The following is an 18,567-nucleotide window of genomic DNA, read 5'->3' on the forward strand; positions in this document are numbered from 1 at the left end:
TGTACATGCACAGTCACTTCCTCATATCTGTGACTCTGTCTTGTCTCCCACTTCCTCCCCCACATCTCTGCTCTCAGTCCTTCTCTCTTTCTCTCTCTCTCTCTTTCTCTCTCTCTCTCTCTCTCTCTCTCTCTCTCTCTCTCTCTCTCTCTATAACCCCATCCCCTCCCCTCTCTGTGGCAGCTGTGCTGGTGATGGCTGTGTGCCCATGGTGCAAGCTGGCTGTGGGGTCCCAGGTGGCTCACATGACAGTTATTGATGTTCAGGTGTTCAGCTCCTCTCACACAGGGACCCTGGAGCCACACAAGCACGCACACAGGCAAACCCACACACATTTGCACACATGCAGAAGCACAAAACACATGCGTGCACTCCGATGCTGTTTACATACCTACACAGAACGCATGCGTGTAGTCATGTACTTGCATAATTATCCATAAAAACCTGTGTATTTCCCTGTTGCTTCTGAGGAAGTGTAAGCAATACAATAACAAGTACAACTGAGAATTTGTGCCTGCAGCTTCTGGCATGTAAGGAGAGAAATTTTTATGGTTTTTTGGTGATCTTATATGTGGGACCATTTTCTGTGTGTGTGTGTGTGTGTGTGTGTGTGTGTGTGTGTGTGTGTGTGTGTGTGTGTGTGTGGTGGGATAGCCAGTGTCAGTACCAGTGCCCAGTGCAGTCCTAACACACTCCAGATGTGTCTGGCTAGCCAGGGAGTTGTTCTTGGCACAGCCTGTCTCGGCCAAATGTCACAAATACTTTCCTTTATTTAGGAATGGCTCTGAGTTAGTGGCTGGAGAAAAGAAGGAGGTGAGGATGGGCGGGTGGTGAGGGAATGAAGAACAGGGCAAAGGGAGGACAGGTAGATTTAAAAAAAAAAAAAAAAGCTCAGGGTGGGGGAGAGGTTCGGGGGGGGGGGGACTAAAAGAGGAGATGTAGAAGGACAGAAGATAGAGAGGGAGGAGTGAGGGAAGCGGGAGTGAGGCAGAAACAGTCTAGCATCTGGATTTTATTAGCAGCCGTTGGGAAAATCTGAAAAGGAAGTTTTTTCTCTGCGAGCACGTCGGCAGCAGTGATATGCTGCACATAACCACTTCACTGCCGACGAGAGGAGCCAGGCCCTCCCAAAGGAGAACAGATGGTCGCTAGAACTTCAATACAATTACATCAACAGCTTTCACAGATATAAGCAGTGTATGACAGCATCCCTGCAGCTTTGAGAGGCAGAAATACGGCTTTTCTAACCTTAGCACCTCTGGTCCTGGATAAATTGTCTTTGATCTGTCCTCACCTTCTGCTTGTCCTGTAGTTATTCTTACGCTTCCCTCCCCAGTTTGATCATTTAAAAGAAAATGGAGATGTTTTCGACTTTGAAAAGCTAGGGAATTGTCAATGATCTGCTTGTTGTAATCTGATCAAAGACAGCCCGGCTGTTGTCAGTGCTTGAAGACAACCAGTCCTCCCCCATCCTCCCTTCCTTATTCCCCTGTTTGTTATTGGTCACCGTGTTTATTGTGCCATATGCTGCACATGTGTAATATCACAGCGATTCTTAAGTAACAAAGGGCAAAATGTCCATGTTTGTGTCCACAGCATGAGCATACGTATTTTGAAAACTTGTAAGCACGTGTGAAACCATCTGTGCATCTGTTTATAGTGTGTGTGTGTGTTTGAGAGTGTTCTTGAGCAACTGTAATCTGAACCGTAGGAGTGAGGACATTGCTATGAAGTTACCTTCAACAGGCAGCTTCAGAGTTAAGACTTAAGGTTAGAAATTGGTTTAGATTAGGCTTAGTGCGATGGGGACAGGGAATACACTACTTTAACGTGAGTCCTCATAAAGATAGATGTACAAGCGCGTTTGTGTGCGCACACACTGCACCGGCCTGCCTCCCACCCTGTCATTAGTGAGGGCTTTAAAGCCTCTGAACTCTAAATCAGCTCAAGATGAAGCGGAGTCTGGGATCTGTCTGCAGGAGCAGCCTCGGTGCAGACTCACAAATATTTATGCACACACGCACACACATTCCTATCTTACCTGTGGCGCGGTGCACCCTGATAACAAGGTAAATGTCAAAATGGAGAAGCAGGCACACAGACAGAAACAAATACATTGACTTGCTCTAGGTTTTGGGAAGATGACATTAATTGTGTGCTAATGATGTTCACACTCCTTTTTATTTGAATGATATTTGTGCTGGTACTATAATAATGGATTGTACTGTAGGTGCTGTAGCCCTTAGTCCCAGGTCCAAAAAGCAAGGCCTGCAATCCCCAGTGTTTTGATTCTAAGGCCTGGTGGGGGTCTGGGGGCCAGGGGCTTAGGCTCTGTTTGTGTGGACTCCACAGCGGCGTGATAGGGAACAGATGTGGAAAGCCAGGCGGCTGGGCAGCCAGCCAGAGCAGCTGGGAGAAATTAAAAACAACAGCATTCCTGGAGACTAGGGGAATTACAGTGGGAGGGAGGGAGCGAGAGACAGAGAGAGAATTTTAGGGCTATGTGGTCACTGACAAGAGTCTCTGTGGAGTATGAGAGACTGAATAGACAGGGGGGATTTAAGGGGACTGTTCTGCAGTGGTTAGCTAAAGCTAATAAGTTTCAGCCGCATTTCCAGTGGAAGAACAAATGCCTAGATACACATACAGTCAACATGCGGGCATATGCATACGTAAAATGAGACCACGCTGCACAACCAGCATCTGAATGACCTTCTAATATCTTATCATTACATGGTGGTCGTCATATCTCTATCTGCGCTCGTCTTAAGGAACTAAAATGAAAACATGTGTCTCCGAATCTATAATGAGACCCTCAAATGACTTAGACAAACCACTGCACTGTGCACATGCCCGCGTACAGTATGTTATCTGTGGTTTTGTGTGTCTTGCAGTGAATTGTTTTTCATCTCGTTTCATCATGGCACAAGGAGAGAACAGGAGACAGAGAACATTTTTAGACTGAGGACTGTTTCTTTGGTGAGCAATCTTTTAGCCCTGATTACGTCAAATATAGAGAGATACAGCTGTTCAGAGAGTCTGAGAAACAGAGGCAAACAGCCTCAGAGAGGAAGGTAACGGTTGTATCGTGCAGTCTAATTTTCAGCACAATATTCAGAGATATTTTGGACCAAAAAAAAAGATGTATTTGTCCCTAAAGTGGCCTTCTTAGTAGACTCAGATGTGTGCAAGTGAGGGAGAAATAGCATAGTCCAAACCTGAATCTTAACCACAGGTCCACTTCACCTGCCATGCCCAGCTCTCTTTTTATACTTCTTTTGGTATAAATATTTTGTCCTTCAACACGAAGCACAATTGGAGCACAGATGGCCACAGATGGGGATGCAGACCTTGCAGACTTCCTAATGTATTAAAAGTAAAATCCAGAGCATGGTGTGTACGTGTGCGCCCTGTCTCTGTAGCTGGTCAGATTAAACAGCTGTCTATAATCCCACGGTGGGAGCAGACAGACTGAATGGTCCCCTTATCCTCGTCCTCTCCTCCTCGCCTCTCATCTCCTCTCCTCTCCTCTCAAAAACTAACCGTACACACTAGAAAAGATCTTGTACAGAGAGTGACATAATAAATTTGCTCAAAGACGAGGTTTACTGAAACATATGGCTGCATCTATAAAGGAATAAGACCACCAATTCAACAGCATGTAATGTGTTTTTACATGTTTAGTGCTGTATAGAGGAGCATCTATTTATACAAACCAGCCTCGTTTGCCTCTATCCGCAACCTTGTGTGTTTATGTTTAGAGCGTCTGGCATCGGGCAAACAGCAGAGTGCCCCTCGTGTTCTTGAGGATCAGTGTGTCAATGGCTCTCACACTGCACACTCCAGTGTGGCACTCTTTAAATACAGACACCAGCTGTTGAACGGAGCTCTCAGAAATAGGCTAACACCAAGGACCGAGGCCGACTGAGGCAGGAGTTGTGTGTAGGAAAACATTTTGCAGGAGTGAAATGAAAAACACATTATGTGGTAGTGATTTGATATATTAGCTGATTACTATACTCCAGCTACACACCAGGGTAAAGGTACAAAAAGCCCAGTGAGTGTTAAACATTATGCCTCAGTAGCGATGCTGGTAGAGGTTTTATTAGCTCTTTTTGATTAGCAGAAATGCATTACCAAACATTATCTCTAACTGGTTATGTTTGGCTCAGGATGACATTAATTTATAAATCAAAAATACGCATTTGTAATGGCGTTCGCCACACGTTTCTTACATCAACAACATCCTCAAAGCACACAGACAAGATTCAAACATAGACAAACAAGGAAAAAGCAGCACGCAATGTCAGAGAGACAAAGGAGAAACTTCCAGACTCTCTTAAAAATTCAAAATGTGTGTGTTTTTACGGCAGGGGAAAGTTCGTAAACTTAGACAGTGAATCATACGCCTAATCATTTGTCCATTCTTGTGAAACTGGCAAAGTGATGTGTAATTTTTTTCCTTTGTTTGAAAAAATATTGTCTCGGCATGTTGCTGTAACATGGTGCAGGCTCCTCTGTGCCTCTAGTGCATTTTACCAGCCAAGACAAGCAGCAGATATGTGTGAACACACTGTTTAAACAGATTTCATCTGTTGTTTAATGATGGTAAAATCCGATATTTCAAAACCATCTGCTAAGGTAAAAGCCCCCAGACTACCTTAAAGAAGCTGACTGTGAGTTATTGAGTCAAGGGACACTTTATTGACTTTGCAAAAATGCTGTCTGTGGCAAATAATTATTTGTCTCCTCCTCTAAATTTGGCAAATATCTTCCAACCTTTGGTCGTTGTCTTCTCAGAGATACTTATTGTCACAAATAAGTTAGTCTCACTTACTGTGCTTGCATTATAATGCAGTTCACATCCATGATGTGCACATGAATGTGACATCAGCTCTGATATTGGCAGCAGGGATGCTTTAAACCAGTGGTATTATTTAACCAGATCATAAATGTGGTCTGATATTGTATTTTGGATGGTAACAGTAGAAAACAAAATACATCAACTGAGCCAAGAAAATTAAGGAAAGAGAGGAAAAGAAAGGTTTCTGTTGGCCCCTAAGTTGGTTTGCTTATACTGTTCTGCCAACTATATGAAGATCTATGAAAGCTACTGTGCTCACTTGTTTGGGTTCTCTGTGTTAGTGAGGAAGGACAGAATTATTATTACTTTTTTTTTTAATCCAATGATGACAAGACAGATGAAAATAAGAAAAAGAGAGAAGCTGAGGGATGGGGTAGGAAGCATTGAATGCCACATAAAGTCTACAGTGTGCTGCTTTGCCAGAGTAGAGAAGATGGGCCTCTGTCTTAGGCTTTGTTCATGAATAGATGGGTTTACTTGAGTAATAGAGTTTTAGTACTCAACCGTATGCATAAACTGAGTGTTAATAGTGATTTTATTGTTTCTTATGACATGGTGCGCATTCATTGTACTTTGCCAGTCACACACATCATTATAAAATATCTTCTCAAGCTGAAAAAGTCATCACACTCTCAGCTCAAGTTTACATTGCAGAAGGATCCAGCAGCTGCACTGACAGTCAGGCAGAAAGACAACGCTCTATAGATAGCTAGATAAATAGATACATCGACTTAGTGTTTGCAGTTTTTCACATGGCCGTGTTTTTGTGTAAGATTTTTTGTACTACGTGAGGCCCTTTGCCACTAGTGTACAACGTAGCGCATCTGTCCACGCACATGCGTGTGGCCATGTCACATAAACCACGTGTTGTGTTTTCTTCTCATGTCCGTTGATGTACCATCCATTCCCTTCACACTCCAGAGCTTGGCCTTGCCTTGTTTGGTCCTGGCAGGCTGTCTGGCAGAGGACAGTGAAGCCTCTGGTAGCAGGACAGAGCCCCGCTGAAAGCCAGTCCACAGTGATGGACAGCAGCAGATCCAGCTGCACTTGTCACTGGCTATCAAGCCGGCTGTCTGAACTGGGGAACGAGAAGGGACAGGCGGGGGGAAGTGTGTGGGTGTTGGAGGTTACAGTGGAGGGGGTCTGATTGGGATGTCACAGCTACATGGATTGTGCATGGGTGAAGGAGAGAGAGCAAGAGGGAAGCGAAAGGGGGCTCTCAGTCAGCAGCAGCTGAGCTAGTGAGCAGGTGTTTTATGTCTCCCAGGCCCATGAATTTCCATTGGGAAAGACAAAAGAAGTTTGGATTCATTTCCACTTGCTGCATTGATTTGTTTTTGTTCTGTATATGTGGGGCTTCTGGCTTAAGAAAACATCTAATGGCTCCCAGGTGAAGATGTCAGTGCTCTCTTTTAAACCACCAGTCTCCACTTTGAAGTTTTAGGTATACATTTTTTTTGTTTTTGTAAAGCTGGAGTTCGTTCTTGACAAACTGTGTCTGTCTTCTCCTTTCATATTGTAGGTAGCAGAGTGCAGAAGGTTGGAACAATGCCAGATTCACCTGCGGATGTGAAAACCCAGCCCAGGTCCACCCCACCCACCATGCCTCCTCCACCCCCGGCTGTCAGCCAATCAACCAATCGCAATGCTTCGTTCACCCCTACCACCAGTAAATCAAGTAAGGATCCTTTCTATCTATTCCATCCTATTTTTAAGTAGGAAAAACAACACGTCCACTTTATACTTTAACATCTTTAGTCCGTGATTTATTTACTATGAGCGTCATCTAGAGTCCAAACTTTTTGGAATAAATTAATCATAACCCACTGAGCGCTTACACGCTGTGAGACGGGTGTAAGAAAAACACTGACTGGTGTGCTGCTTTGGTGACTTTTGAATGGAGTCGCTCTAAACCTTTATCTCATAGTAAACAGGATGTGGCTGTATGCGCTGGTGTCCAAGGCATTGTAAATGCTTCTTTACAGCATAGATTAGGTAGTTGGTATTGGGGTAAAAGCTACTTTACACCAAACTGGACCAGTTTGTGGTTTAGCTGTTAATATAGATGTCATATTTTAATCACAATGTCTATGATTTGTTGTGACTTTAGCCTTATTGTGTCTTTGCTAGGACTTAAAACTCTTCCTTCCTTCCCCTAAATTTGCCATGAAAACGAAAGTAGGGCTATTCCAGTAAGAATAAGAAAAATTCATTCGTTAAGACCTACCACATCCCGATCAGACTCTTCACAAATCCATACATTTTTGCAATACCTTAGCAGCCGTCTGCGATGAACTTCGCAGCCATTTGTTCTGCTTTTGTCATGTGTCACTCTATACGCTTGTGTAAAGGAAGAGAAATTCCAAATATGTGTTTCTTCACTGCTCTGATGAACAAGTGTTGAAGTCACTTGTGCGTCAGGTGTGTTTCCCTGCAGGCGTCCGTGTGTGCTTGTGTCTTTTGGAGTGCATAACGCCCTTGCTGGTGGGACAAGTGTCTTTGAGTGTCTATGTAAGTGTATGGCATTGTGTATGCGTGTGTGCCTATGTTGTTTACCAGCTGGTCAGGCGGCAGTCGGTTCAGGGTACATCGGCCAGGATGGTGTTTCAGTGTGTAGAGTGCTTTCTTCCCTATATAGCAATGGCAGACTATGTTGTTTCACCTGTTGTGGCGGGTGGTCAGGAGTGTAGATCTCTCCTTGCACCTCTCCCTCGCTCTCTAAAACCAGAACACAAGTGCAGCCTATTAGAATCACATGGGTTAGTCCATATGTGTTCAGGCCCTCGTTCTGTGGATTAGAGCAACAAGCATGCCTGAGAGGAACCAAAGCAGCTACACACCAGTGGACATTGGAACTGCCTATAGTCTTTGCTTTATCAAAATATGATGGAAAAGTATCATACCCGACAGTAGCTCACTACAGAGCCCTAAAAATACACACTGAAAAGATTACGCAGCTGGTTGGATGCTGTGCTCACTGTAAGTGCTGTCATATGCTGTTATCGTGAAGTTTAAGCTATATACAGCTTTAGAAATTTTAGAAATCAGGTATTCCAGCAAACACGCAGCATTCATACCCAGACGCAAATATATTTATTTAGATTTGGTGAGACACGGGACTGACCGGAGAAGAGCATTTCAGGGGAGAGGTCATACGTGTTTTTGTTTTTCTCTGTTTGTTTGTGCCTGCATTAAGAAAAATACGCGAGTGAGTATAAATGTGTATGAATGCTGTGCCTATTCTGAACCTCAAAGCTGCAAATGTACTTTCAGCTGGTGGACATGTGCGGGCCCAGATTTAGCTACACACCTGCTACTGGAATAAAAGTAACACAGGCCATAGGACTATTTTTGGCATCTCTTTAACAAGTTCCTCATATAGTTGTGTCCTAGTGAGTGAGTGAGTGAGAAGCAGGGCGAAATAGACGGATACAGAGGCAGATGGATGGGTCGGGGTGGGAGTCAAATGGTACCACTTGTGAGACAGCTGAAGTTGCTGCAAACACACACTCACGGCATCTAGCAGAAAATTGCATCACTACAGTTGTCATTTACTGGAGGCGTGGTATCGACTTTAAACCTGTTGTGTGCTTTATTTAATTCATCTCAGCCAAACACTCTTCTGTCAGCAGGATTTAAAAGCTTCTGCCCTTGTCATGCCCCTAGATCTGTCAGATGCCCCTCGGGCCCCTCCGAAACTACTGACCCAGTTCACGCCGCCTCCTCCTCCTGTCTGTTTATCTGTAGTGCTGAATGGGAGCAGCCACTCTCCTACATCGCTAAACGGTGCTCCATCCACTCCTAACGGCTTCAGCAACGGGCCGGCCATGTCCTCGACAGCCTCGTTGTCCAACCAGCAGCTCCCGCCGGCCTGCGGTGCCCGGCAGCTCTGCAAACTGAAGCGCTTCCTGACCACGCTGCAGCAATTTGGCAACGACATATCGCCTGAGATTGGAGAGAGAGTGCGCAGCCTCGTCCTGGGACTGGTGGTAAGTTGTGATTATGCTCGTGTAGAATTTGCCTGATGAATCTTTTCAGTAAAAACGTTTTGTATAAATATCTGAAGCTACATTAAGCTCTTACGTGGAACTTATTGTGTTATTTACTCATTGAGAATCAAGAATGTGTGCACAGAATACAAACAGATATAAGCACGTGGAGAAGACAATAAGGAAATGGCATGTGTTGGAATGATTGTGCGAGTGATCTATAAAGCATTAAAAGCACTTTTTTCTTCTTGTTGTCTTGGATAGAATTCCACTCTCACCATTGAAGAATTTCACTCTAAACTTCACGAGGCCACCAACTTCCCTCTGAGGCCGTTCGTCATTCCTTTCTTAAAGGTAAATGTCTGCACATTTCAACAAATCAAGCCTGATGTCCTCTAGGTAAATGCACAAACTTTACTTCTCACTGTGGTCAGCGCTCAGGACAGCATTTCAGTGAAAGTATTCAAAGAGCAGTAAAAAGGGGAATCTATATGTGTACAGTGTGTACATGCGGTAGACATCATACTGTACATAAACAGTGGTAAGACGTGCATGGTAATGTCTGACAAAAAGGGTGAGTGTGAGTTTGTGTGTGTGAGTGTCAGACCTCCTGGCGTGCGATGATCCTCCACATCTGGGACATCGCAGCAATAGCTGTGTTATATCAACCAGACAGGTCTGAGAGAGCTATTTGACAGCACTGTTGCACACACATTCACACGTACACACACAGATAAAAGACACACAACAGCACACCCCGGAGAAAGAGAGGGAGACACATGGTAGAGGAATGTGTCAAGGGACCTGTCTTATCTCATCCTGTCTCTTCATCTATCACTTTCTTTTTCCTCACCCTAATCTGGCATTATTTCACTCTCACCCCATCTATCTGTGATTCCACCGTGAGTTTCTAGCTCTTTTCCTGTCCACTCAACAATCTATGTTCCTACAGGTTCAGTAAATCTACAGCATGTCCTTCCTATATCAACTTACATACTGTCTTCCCTCTTTTTTCCACTGAAGGCAAACCTGCCCTTGCTGCAGAGAGAACTGCTTCACTGTGCCAGGTTGGCCAAGCAGACCCCAGCTCAGTATCTGGCCCAACACGAGCAGCTACTCCTGGACGCAAACGCCAACTCACCACTCGACTCCTCCGAGATAATGCTGGAGATGAATGAGCATGGCAAGAGAAGGACCCCTGACAGGTAACATCTCTCTGTTTAAAAACAAGAAAGCACGACTTCAGAAATGAACATGCAGAGTCTTACACAGACTGTTGTAAATGAATTATTTTAGGGTATTTCAGAATGCCAAGCGACAAGGGGAGGCTATAAATCCTCTGTGCGGGAGGCGGAAGTCTGGACAGCCCTGATGCCAGACTGCCTCTGCCAGCTGTCTGGGAGGGAGGAGAGAGATAAATGCAGCATAGGAAAAGAAAAAAGAGAGACTGAGAGGCGAAAGAAAACGAGATCCAAAGGGGAGCGCAGGGAGCGAAGTACAGTACATGTCCTGAACATTATCCAAAGACAGACAGGAGGTCTAACAGAGCTATTGTCCCACATTTCTCCCCGGCACTCTGATTTATTCGCTCAGCTAAGAGGATAACACACGAGAGAATTAACTGACGTTTCCCTTTTTCATTTCTTCCTTCTTCTCTTACTGGCACTGCCCTTATTTTGCATTTGACTTCTTCACCCCGCTCTCTCGCTCCCCTTCTTACATCGCCTGACCTGCGGGCTCCCGGCCGCTGTCCATATGTCAGAGACGTGTCCAGATGGCGATGTGCTGGCCACAATGCTGAGCACATCCTAGGCAGGGTGTGGGGAGACAGGTGGTGGCTATGGTTTTGAATGGGACTAGAGGTTGGAGCTGGACATGCAATCCCACTGTAATCCCCACACATCCTCTTCACAACCTCTGGCTTATACGCAGCAGGCAGGACTCAGAGGACGGGAGGTGGGGGTGTACAGCTGGGCCAAGGCCTACGTCATGCCAGCTATACCTCTGATTTGCTAGACAGTACAACCAGGGATGTGTACGATTATAGCTGACATGCACAATAATATAGACACGGATAACTGAGAACGAGTACGCACACACATAAACACACACCATCATCATCAGTGTTGCATTTATTCGCCTTTGATCCCCAGGATAATAAAGAGTGATTTCCATCTGAATGCCTAGCTATTGCCATCCAGCTAAACAGATTAATATCAACACTCCCATTTAAACTGTCCAGATGGCTTGAAAACACAACCTCTCGCACACACACACACTTAAAGTACACAGACAAAAATGAGTGTCACTAAACATCTGCCAAACACACAGCATTCAGCCCATATTGCCCCTTAAGCCCAAGAGCAGGGTGGGAGAAATACTTGCAATCTAAGAGTAGGCTGAGGGATATTCAGATTAAGAGCTTGAGATGCAGGGTGTATGCTTGGACTTGGTTTTGTTTGGTACATATGGCGTACAGCTGTGCAAAAGCTTTGCAGAGGCACTGACTTACCGCAGTTGAACAACAAGCACCTCTCAGCAGGGATACGCAAGATGTGTGCGTGAGGATGTATGTGCGCTGGCATACACCATATGGTAGTTGCTCAACTTTAAAAAAAGACAGATTTGTGTTCCTTCCTGAAGCCTCTTCAAACAGGTTTAACTTGCAATACTGGAGTCTTCATTTAATAATTATCCATCAGACTCTGCTGTTACCATTTGATATTTAACCCTTGTATGGTGTTCGGGTCTGTGAGACCCGTGTTCAGTTTTTTTCAAAAGAAAAATTAAACAATTAATTATTTTTTCACGTGTAAATGTGTTGTGTCTTTCCACTCACTCCACTTGATTATAACTGATTTATTTATAACATTTTATATAAAAGAAAAACGAGAAGCACATTAATTCATAAATGTGATCTAACAAAGGTAAAGGTAACCCATGTTTGCTGTTCATATGTCTTGTAATTGGGATGAAGTAAACATCTGTTGAGTAATTTAACATAAAATTGTTTGATAGTGTTAATTTGGAAAGCCAAAACTCTAGCGGGTCCACCAGACCCATGAACACTGGCTGAGTAACAAAAATACGAACACCACACAAGGGTTAACCGTACACCAAATACAAAGACACATTAGAAGACAGACAACAGATAGCTATCATAAAAGGAATCACATCTACATGTTTAGAGCTAGTCTTTTCTCCTAAAAGGAGATTCTGGCTTTCACTTTATTTTGCTCTCCTGAACTCTGACATAATACATTGGCATTGGATATCAATGCTTGCAAAGCCATCCCACAGTTTCCATATTAGTCACTGTGGTCTGGCAAGGCCAAGGATGGAATAACAAGAGAAGCATGTATATATATATATATATATATATATATATATATATATATATATATATATATATATATCTCGATCTATCGATCTATCGATCGATCGATAGATAGATAGATATAGATATATATGAGATGAATAATAATGAGTTTTGTGTATTTTTAAGCATTATGACACTTGAGATAACATTGGAAAAAAGTTTTAAAGGCTTAAAGCTCTCTAAACTTAACTTTAAATAGGATACATTTGCAATTACTTTACCACTGATGACATCCAAAAAAGGAAAAAAGCAAAATAATTTGTGGCTATGCCGCTAAATCACCGTTTCCAGGCCATCTGGGCTCAGAAACACTGAATTAATCCACCACCCTGTCCTCTTTCACAGGACCAAAGACAGCTCTGAGAGAGATGGGTTGCACCCGGAGCACCTGGCTAAGAGGCCCTGCACCATCAGCCCCAGCCAACGCTTCAGCCCCAGCACAGGTCTTCCTGCTCACCCTCCTCTCAATGGACTCCCCACACACCCTCCCAATGGCATCCCCCACCCGCCAAACCCCCAAGTGGGACCCCAGCACTATCGTTTAGAAGACATGGCTCTGGCACACCAATACAGAGATGCTTACAGGCATAACGAACACCGCGAAGTCCGTGACAGGCACCGGCAGACAGGTAGAACAGCTGCAAAGCATTCATTTGGTTAGATAAGTCAGTAATACCACAGTGACACTACACACAGTTTCACGGTCAAGACCGAGCGAGCTTCAGTGTATATAAATGGGGTGTATGTAGAGAACAAAGGCCACCTGTCAGTCCAGTGTGATAATCCTTGTGGCACTGTGTCTATAAAAAGACCACAGCCATACATGCCCATGTGGTCACCTGCAGCAACCATACATGCCTTCCTTCTGGTTCTTATACAAACAATCTCACTGATTAGATATGAGCGTGTGTTTTATTATAAACAATGTATAGACAATGTTAGAGCGTGTTTCAGTGACTCTTCTAATTTGATTTGTGCTAAATTTGTATAATGCAGCGTCTTTATATGCTTTATTATGGGACTTACATTAAAATGCATACAGCAGGAGTTGTACAGGAAATATAAAAAATCAAAAAACAAGAAAATTAAAGCAGTGCGCTCAGCTAATGGACAAAGCTAACAACTGCTGCCTTACTGACATAGCTAGTAAGGCCTAAGAAATAAGTCAGGGAGTTTATTTCATTATGTCGACACAGTTATTTAAAAAAAATGAGTTGATGATGTGTGAAGTCTACATGACAATAATGTGGCACAAACTTCTTTGTGTTTGTGGGTTTCTTTTTTTATAGCAGTCCACGGAGCTCGCCAAGAGGAAGTGATTGATCACCGTCTTACAGATCGAGAGTGGGCAGAGGAATGGAAGCACCTCGATAATGTACGAATCTGCAAAGCAGCTGTGTTTAATGACAACCACCTTTTTACTTCCATCCATCCATCCATCTTCATCCGCTTTGTCCGGGGCCGGGTCGCGGGGGCAGCAGCCTAAGCAAAGAGGCCCAGACCTCCCTCTCCCCAGCCACCTCCTCCAGCTTATCCGGGGGAATACCAAGGCGTTCCCAGGCCAGCCGAGAGATATAATCTCTCCAGCGTGTCCTGGGTCTGCCCCGGGGCCTCCTCCCGGTGTGACATGCCTGATACACCTCACCCAGGAGGCGCCCAGGGGGCATCCTTGTCAGATGCCTGAACCACCTCAGCTGGCTCCTTTCGATGTGGAGCAGCAGCTGCTCTACTCTGAGCCCCTCCCGGATGGCCGAACTTCTCACCCTATCTCTAAGGGAGAGGCCAGCCACCCTTCGGAGGAAGCTCATTTCTGCCGCTTGTATCCGCGATCTCGTTCTTTCGGTCACTACCCACAGCTCGTGGCCATAGGTGAGGGTAGGGACGTAGATTGACCGGTAAATTGAGAGCTTCGCTTTTACACTCAGCTCCCTCTTCACCACGACGGACCGGTGCAGCGTCCGCATTACTGCAGCTGCAGCCCCAATCCGTCTGTCGATCTCCGGCTCCCTTCTCCCATCACTCGCGAACAAGACCCCGAGATACTTGAACTCCTCCACTTGTGGCAGGAACTCATCCCCGACCCGGAGTGGGCACTCCACCCTTTTCCGGCTGAGAACCATGGCCTCAGATTTGGAGGTGCTGATCCTCATTCCCGCTGCTTCACACTCGGCTGCGAACCGTTCCAGTGCGAGCTGGAGGCCTTCACCCGATGAAGCCAAGAGAACCACATCATCTGCAAAAATCAGAGATGAGATTCTGAGGCCACCAAAGCGAAAGCCCTCCGCCACTTGGCTGCACCTAGAAATCCTGTCCATAAAAATTATGAACAGAACCGGAGACAAAGGGCAGCCCTGGCGGAGCCCATCACCCACCGGGAACGAGTCCGACTTATTGCCGGCAATGCGAACCAAGCTCTTGCAACGGTTGTATAGGGATCGAATGGGCCAGACACCCCATATTCCCGCAACACCTCCCACAGGACACCCCGAGGGACACGGTCGAATGCCTTCTCCAAGTCCACAAAACACATGTAGACTGGTTGGGCAAACTCCCATGCACCCTCAAGTATCCTGGAAAGGATAAAGAGCTGGTCCAGTGTTCCGCGACCAGGACGAAAACCGCATTGTTCCTCCTGTATCCGAGGTTCGACTAACGGACGAACTCTCCTTTCCAGCACCCTGGCATAGACTTTCCCAGGGAGGCTGAGGAGTGTGATCCCCCTGTAGTTGGAACACACCCTCCGGTCCCCTTTCTTAAAGATGGGGACCACCACCCCGGTCTGCCAGTCCACAGGTACTGCCCCTGATCTCCACGCAACATTGCAGAGGCGTGTCAACCAGGACAGCCCTACAACGTCCAGAGCCTTCAGGAACTCGGGGCGGACCTCATCAACACCAGGGGCTCTGCCACCAAGGAGTTGTTTAACTGCCTCAGTGACCTCGCCCCCGGAAATTGGCGGGTCATTCCCCTCATCCCCAGACTCTGCTTCCTCCTCGGAAGACGTGTCAGTGGGATTAAGGAGGTCCTCGAAGTATTCCTTCCACCGCCTGACAATTTTCTCAGTCGACGTCAGCAGCGCTCCGCCAACACTATACACAGTGCAGGTAGAGCACCGCTTTCCCCTCCTGAGACGACTGACGGTTTGCCAGAATCTCTTCGAGGCAGTCCAAAAGTCTTTTTCCATGGCCTCTCCGAACTCCTCCCACACCCGAGTTTTTGCTTCAGCCACTGCCCGAGCCGCATTCCGCTTGGCCTGTCGATACCTGTCGGCTGCCTCCGGAGTCCCACAGGCTAACCAAGCCCGATAGGACTCCTTCTTCAGCCTGGTGGCTCCCTTCACCTCTGGTGTCCACCATTTGGTTCAGGGATTACCACCACGGCAGGCACCCACCACCTTGCGGCCGCAGCTCAATGCAGCAGCTTCGGCAATGGAGACTCTGAACATGGTCCATTCGGACTCAATGTCCCCAGTCTCCCTCGGAATGCTGTCGAAGCTCTGCCGGAGGTGTGCGTTGAAGATCTCGCGGACTGGGGCCTCTGCTAGACGTTCCCAGCACACCCTCACTACGCGTTTAGGTGCACCAGGTCTGTCCAGCGTCCTCCCCCGCCACCTGATCCAACTCACCACCAGGTGGTGATCAGTTGACAGCTCAGCCCCTCTCTTTACCCGAGTGTCCAGAACATATGGTCGCAGGTCTGGTGATACGATTACAAAATCGATCATCGACCTACGGCCTAGAGCGTCCTGGTGCCACGTGCACTTATGGACACTCTTATGTTCGAACAAGATGTTCGTTATGGCCAAACTGTGGTTAGCACAGAAGTCCAATAACAGAGCACCGCTCGGGTTCAGATCAGGGAGGCCGTTCCTCCCAATCACGCCCCTCCAGGTCTCGCTGTCGTTACCCACGTGAGCATTGAAGTCTCCCAGCAGGACAACAGAGTCTCCAGGTGGAGCACCCTCCAGCACCCCCCCCAGGGACTCTAAGAAGGCTGGGTACTCTGAACTGCCACTCGGCGCAGAAGCGCAGATGACAGTCAGGACCCGTTCCCCGACCCTAAGGCGCAGGGAACAAACCCTCTCATCCACCGGGAAAAACCCCAACGTACCGGCAGCAAGCCGAGGGGATATTAGGATACCCACGCCAGCCCGCCGCCTCTCACCAGGGGCAACTCCAGACTGAGACAGAGTCCAGCCCCTCTCCGGGAGACTGGTTCCAGAGCCCAAGCCATGTGTAGAGGTGAGCCCGACTATATCTAGCCGGTACCTCTCAACCTCACGCACTAACTCAGGCTCCTTCCCCACCAGAGAGGTGACATTCCATGTCCCTATTGCCAGTCTTGGCAGCCGGGGGTCAGTCCACCAGGGCCTCCGCTCCTGGCCGCCACCCAGCACACAATGCACCCGACCCCTATGGCGCCTCCTGCGGGTGGTGGGCCTGCGGGAGGATGGGCCCATGTCTCCTCTTCGGGCTGTGCCCGGCCGGACCCCATGGACTAAGGCCCGGCCACCAGACGCTCGCCCTCGGGCACCCTCCCCGGGCCTGGCTCCAGGGCGGGGCCCCGGTAACCCTATCCCGGGCAGGATAAACTGTTCCCTCGGTGTCCTTTTCATAAGGGTCTTATGAATCGCTCTTTGTCTGGTCCCTCACCCAGGGCCAATTTGCCATGGGAGACCCTACCAGGGGGCAAAAGTCCCCAGACAACATAGCCCCTGGGATCCCTGGGACACACAAACCCCTCCACCACGATAAGGTAGCGATTCATTCAAAATCAAACAATGGGGGGGGGGGGGGGGAGTTTGTTTTAGTGCAATTGACGGCATGCAGATGACAGGGACAGGAGCTGCTGACAGACAGTTGACCTTACGAGGTCTGCGACAGTGCGGTGAATTAACAACAGACACACACCTATCTGGATTCCTAGCACTCAACTCTATGAGAAACCATGTAGGCTAGAAACACATACATGCACACACAATGCAAGAGTGAGAAACACAGAGAGAGAGAGAAACAGGGCCCCAGATGGAGCTCAGGACCCAGCAGAGAGCAGCTCCAGCTGGGGTGAGCAGCTGAGACAAGAGCTGCAGTCATGGAGAGAAACCGGCCAGGCCTGGACCCCTGCCAAATTAGAAACACTTCACTGAAATAAATATAGCTAACTCAGAGGGGAGGGAGGTGGTGGAGAGGCAGGGGAAAGAAGTCAGAGATGGAGAGAGGGAAAGACGAATGGGAATAATGATATAGATTGAATGTCAACCATGCTAAACCCATTTAGCAGATCTTTCTATGTCTGGAAAGACAGGGCACTTTGGAAAACAGTTACACTGGTTACAATAAAGGGGGAGGTGGAGGGGGAAGGAAATCTGTTGAGCTGGCAAGGAGCAGAGCAGAAGGGTAGAAGGAATCGGTTCAACACTGTCATCAGCAGCCCAGCTGTTAAATTATCATCGTTGCGTCATCGTAATGCTGTCAGACGTTCACCAACAAGCACGGAATTCATGAACAAATAGGTCGAGACACTAACACACACTGCTCGCAAGCACACGTCTGGTTTTGGGACAGGAAAAGTGGCTCGAAAAGTGGCTCTTAAGTTTTGGAGAGGTTTTGTTCTCATGAGCTATTAGGAAAAACAATCCATTTAAAAATCTGGTCCCTTTCAAAACCTTTCATTTGAAACTTGCCTCCCATTAGTTTACTTTTTTCTGGGGCGGAGGGGACCAGTAAACGTCTCCTCTTGTTCATTAATCACTTTAAGTAAATATCATTTGCCTTTGCAGCTCCTCAACTGCATCATGGACATGGTAGAGAAGACAAGGCGCTCTTTGACAGTGCTGCGCCGCTGCCAGGAGGCCGACCGGGAGGAGATGAATCACTGGATCCGGCGCTACAGTGACGTGGAGGAGATGAAAAAAGGTGGGAGCAACGGACAGCACTGCCTTCCTCCTCCTCCTCCTCTTCCTCCTCCTCACCACAACTCCTCCTCCAACACAGCTAGCAGCAGCGAGTCACTGCCCGTAGGAACTTCCTCGGCTGCTGAAAGGCAGACAGGCAGACAGACAGGTAGACAAACACACGCAGGGTATGTTTGGCAAAGCAAAACACTCACGGCAAGGTAGGGCTTACTTAAAATGCTGGAAACGCCGTAATATATCAATTTAGACACAGAGAGTCAGTCAGATGATGATATTTACAGCAGATTTACAAATTTTAGCTCAAACTGTGAGGCATACAAAACATCTCCTTGCAATATCCTGGATCTTTAACCAGCTGATTGCACCCTTATGTCGACAGCATGCTCATTCGTAATTAAGATTTGTATTCACGTCTAGCTCC

General features: G+C 46.9%; 1 protein-coding gene across 9 annotated transcripts in view; it reads left to right on the plus strand.

Annotated features, from left to right (window-relative positions):
- cbfa2t3 (CBFA2/RUNX1 partner transcriptional co-repressor 3) overlaps window positions 1–18,567 on the plus strand; it is a 44,713-nt gene that overhangs the window by 17,227 nt on the left and 8,919 nt on the right. For 4 of the 9 annotated variants that reach the window (XM_086289259.1, XM_086289277.1, XM_086289315.1 and 1 more), the window contains exons 2-8: window positions 6,387–6,542; window positions 8,531–8,853; window positions 9,118–9,207; window positions 9,877–10,058; window positions 12,578–12,861; window positions 13,522–13,607; window positions 18,012–18,294. In XM_086289259.1, coding sequence (XP_086145385.1) covers window positions 6,387–6,542; window positions 8,531–8,853; window positions 9,118–9,207; window positions 9,877–10,058; window positions 12,578–12,861; window positions 13,522–13,607; window positions 18,012–18,294 — 1,404 coding nt within the window. The remainder of the gene's footprint in view (window positions 1–6,386; window positions 6,543–8,530; window positions 8,854–9,117; window positions 9,208–9,876; window positions 10,059–12,577; window positions 12,862–13,521; window positions 13,608–18,011; window positions 18,295–18,567) is intronic. The other 5 variants (XM_086289322.1, XM_086289267.1, XM_086289294.1 and 2 more) reach the window with 3 other exon arrangements.

The sequence above is a fragment of the Aulonocara sp. 'chitande type north' Nkhata Bay genome, linkage group LG1, assembly GCF_057382095.1.
Source record: "Aulonocara sp. 'chitande type north' Nkhata Bay isolate Kocher_YH1m ecotype deep benthic linkage group LG1, A_spYH_male_GT1.1, whole genome shotgun sequence".
Lineage (NCBI taxonomy): Eukaryota > Metazoa > Chordata > Actinopteri > Cichliformes > Cichlidae > Aulonocara > Aulonocara sp. 'chitande type north' Nkhata Bay.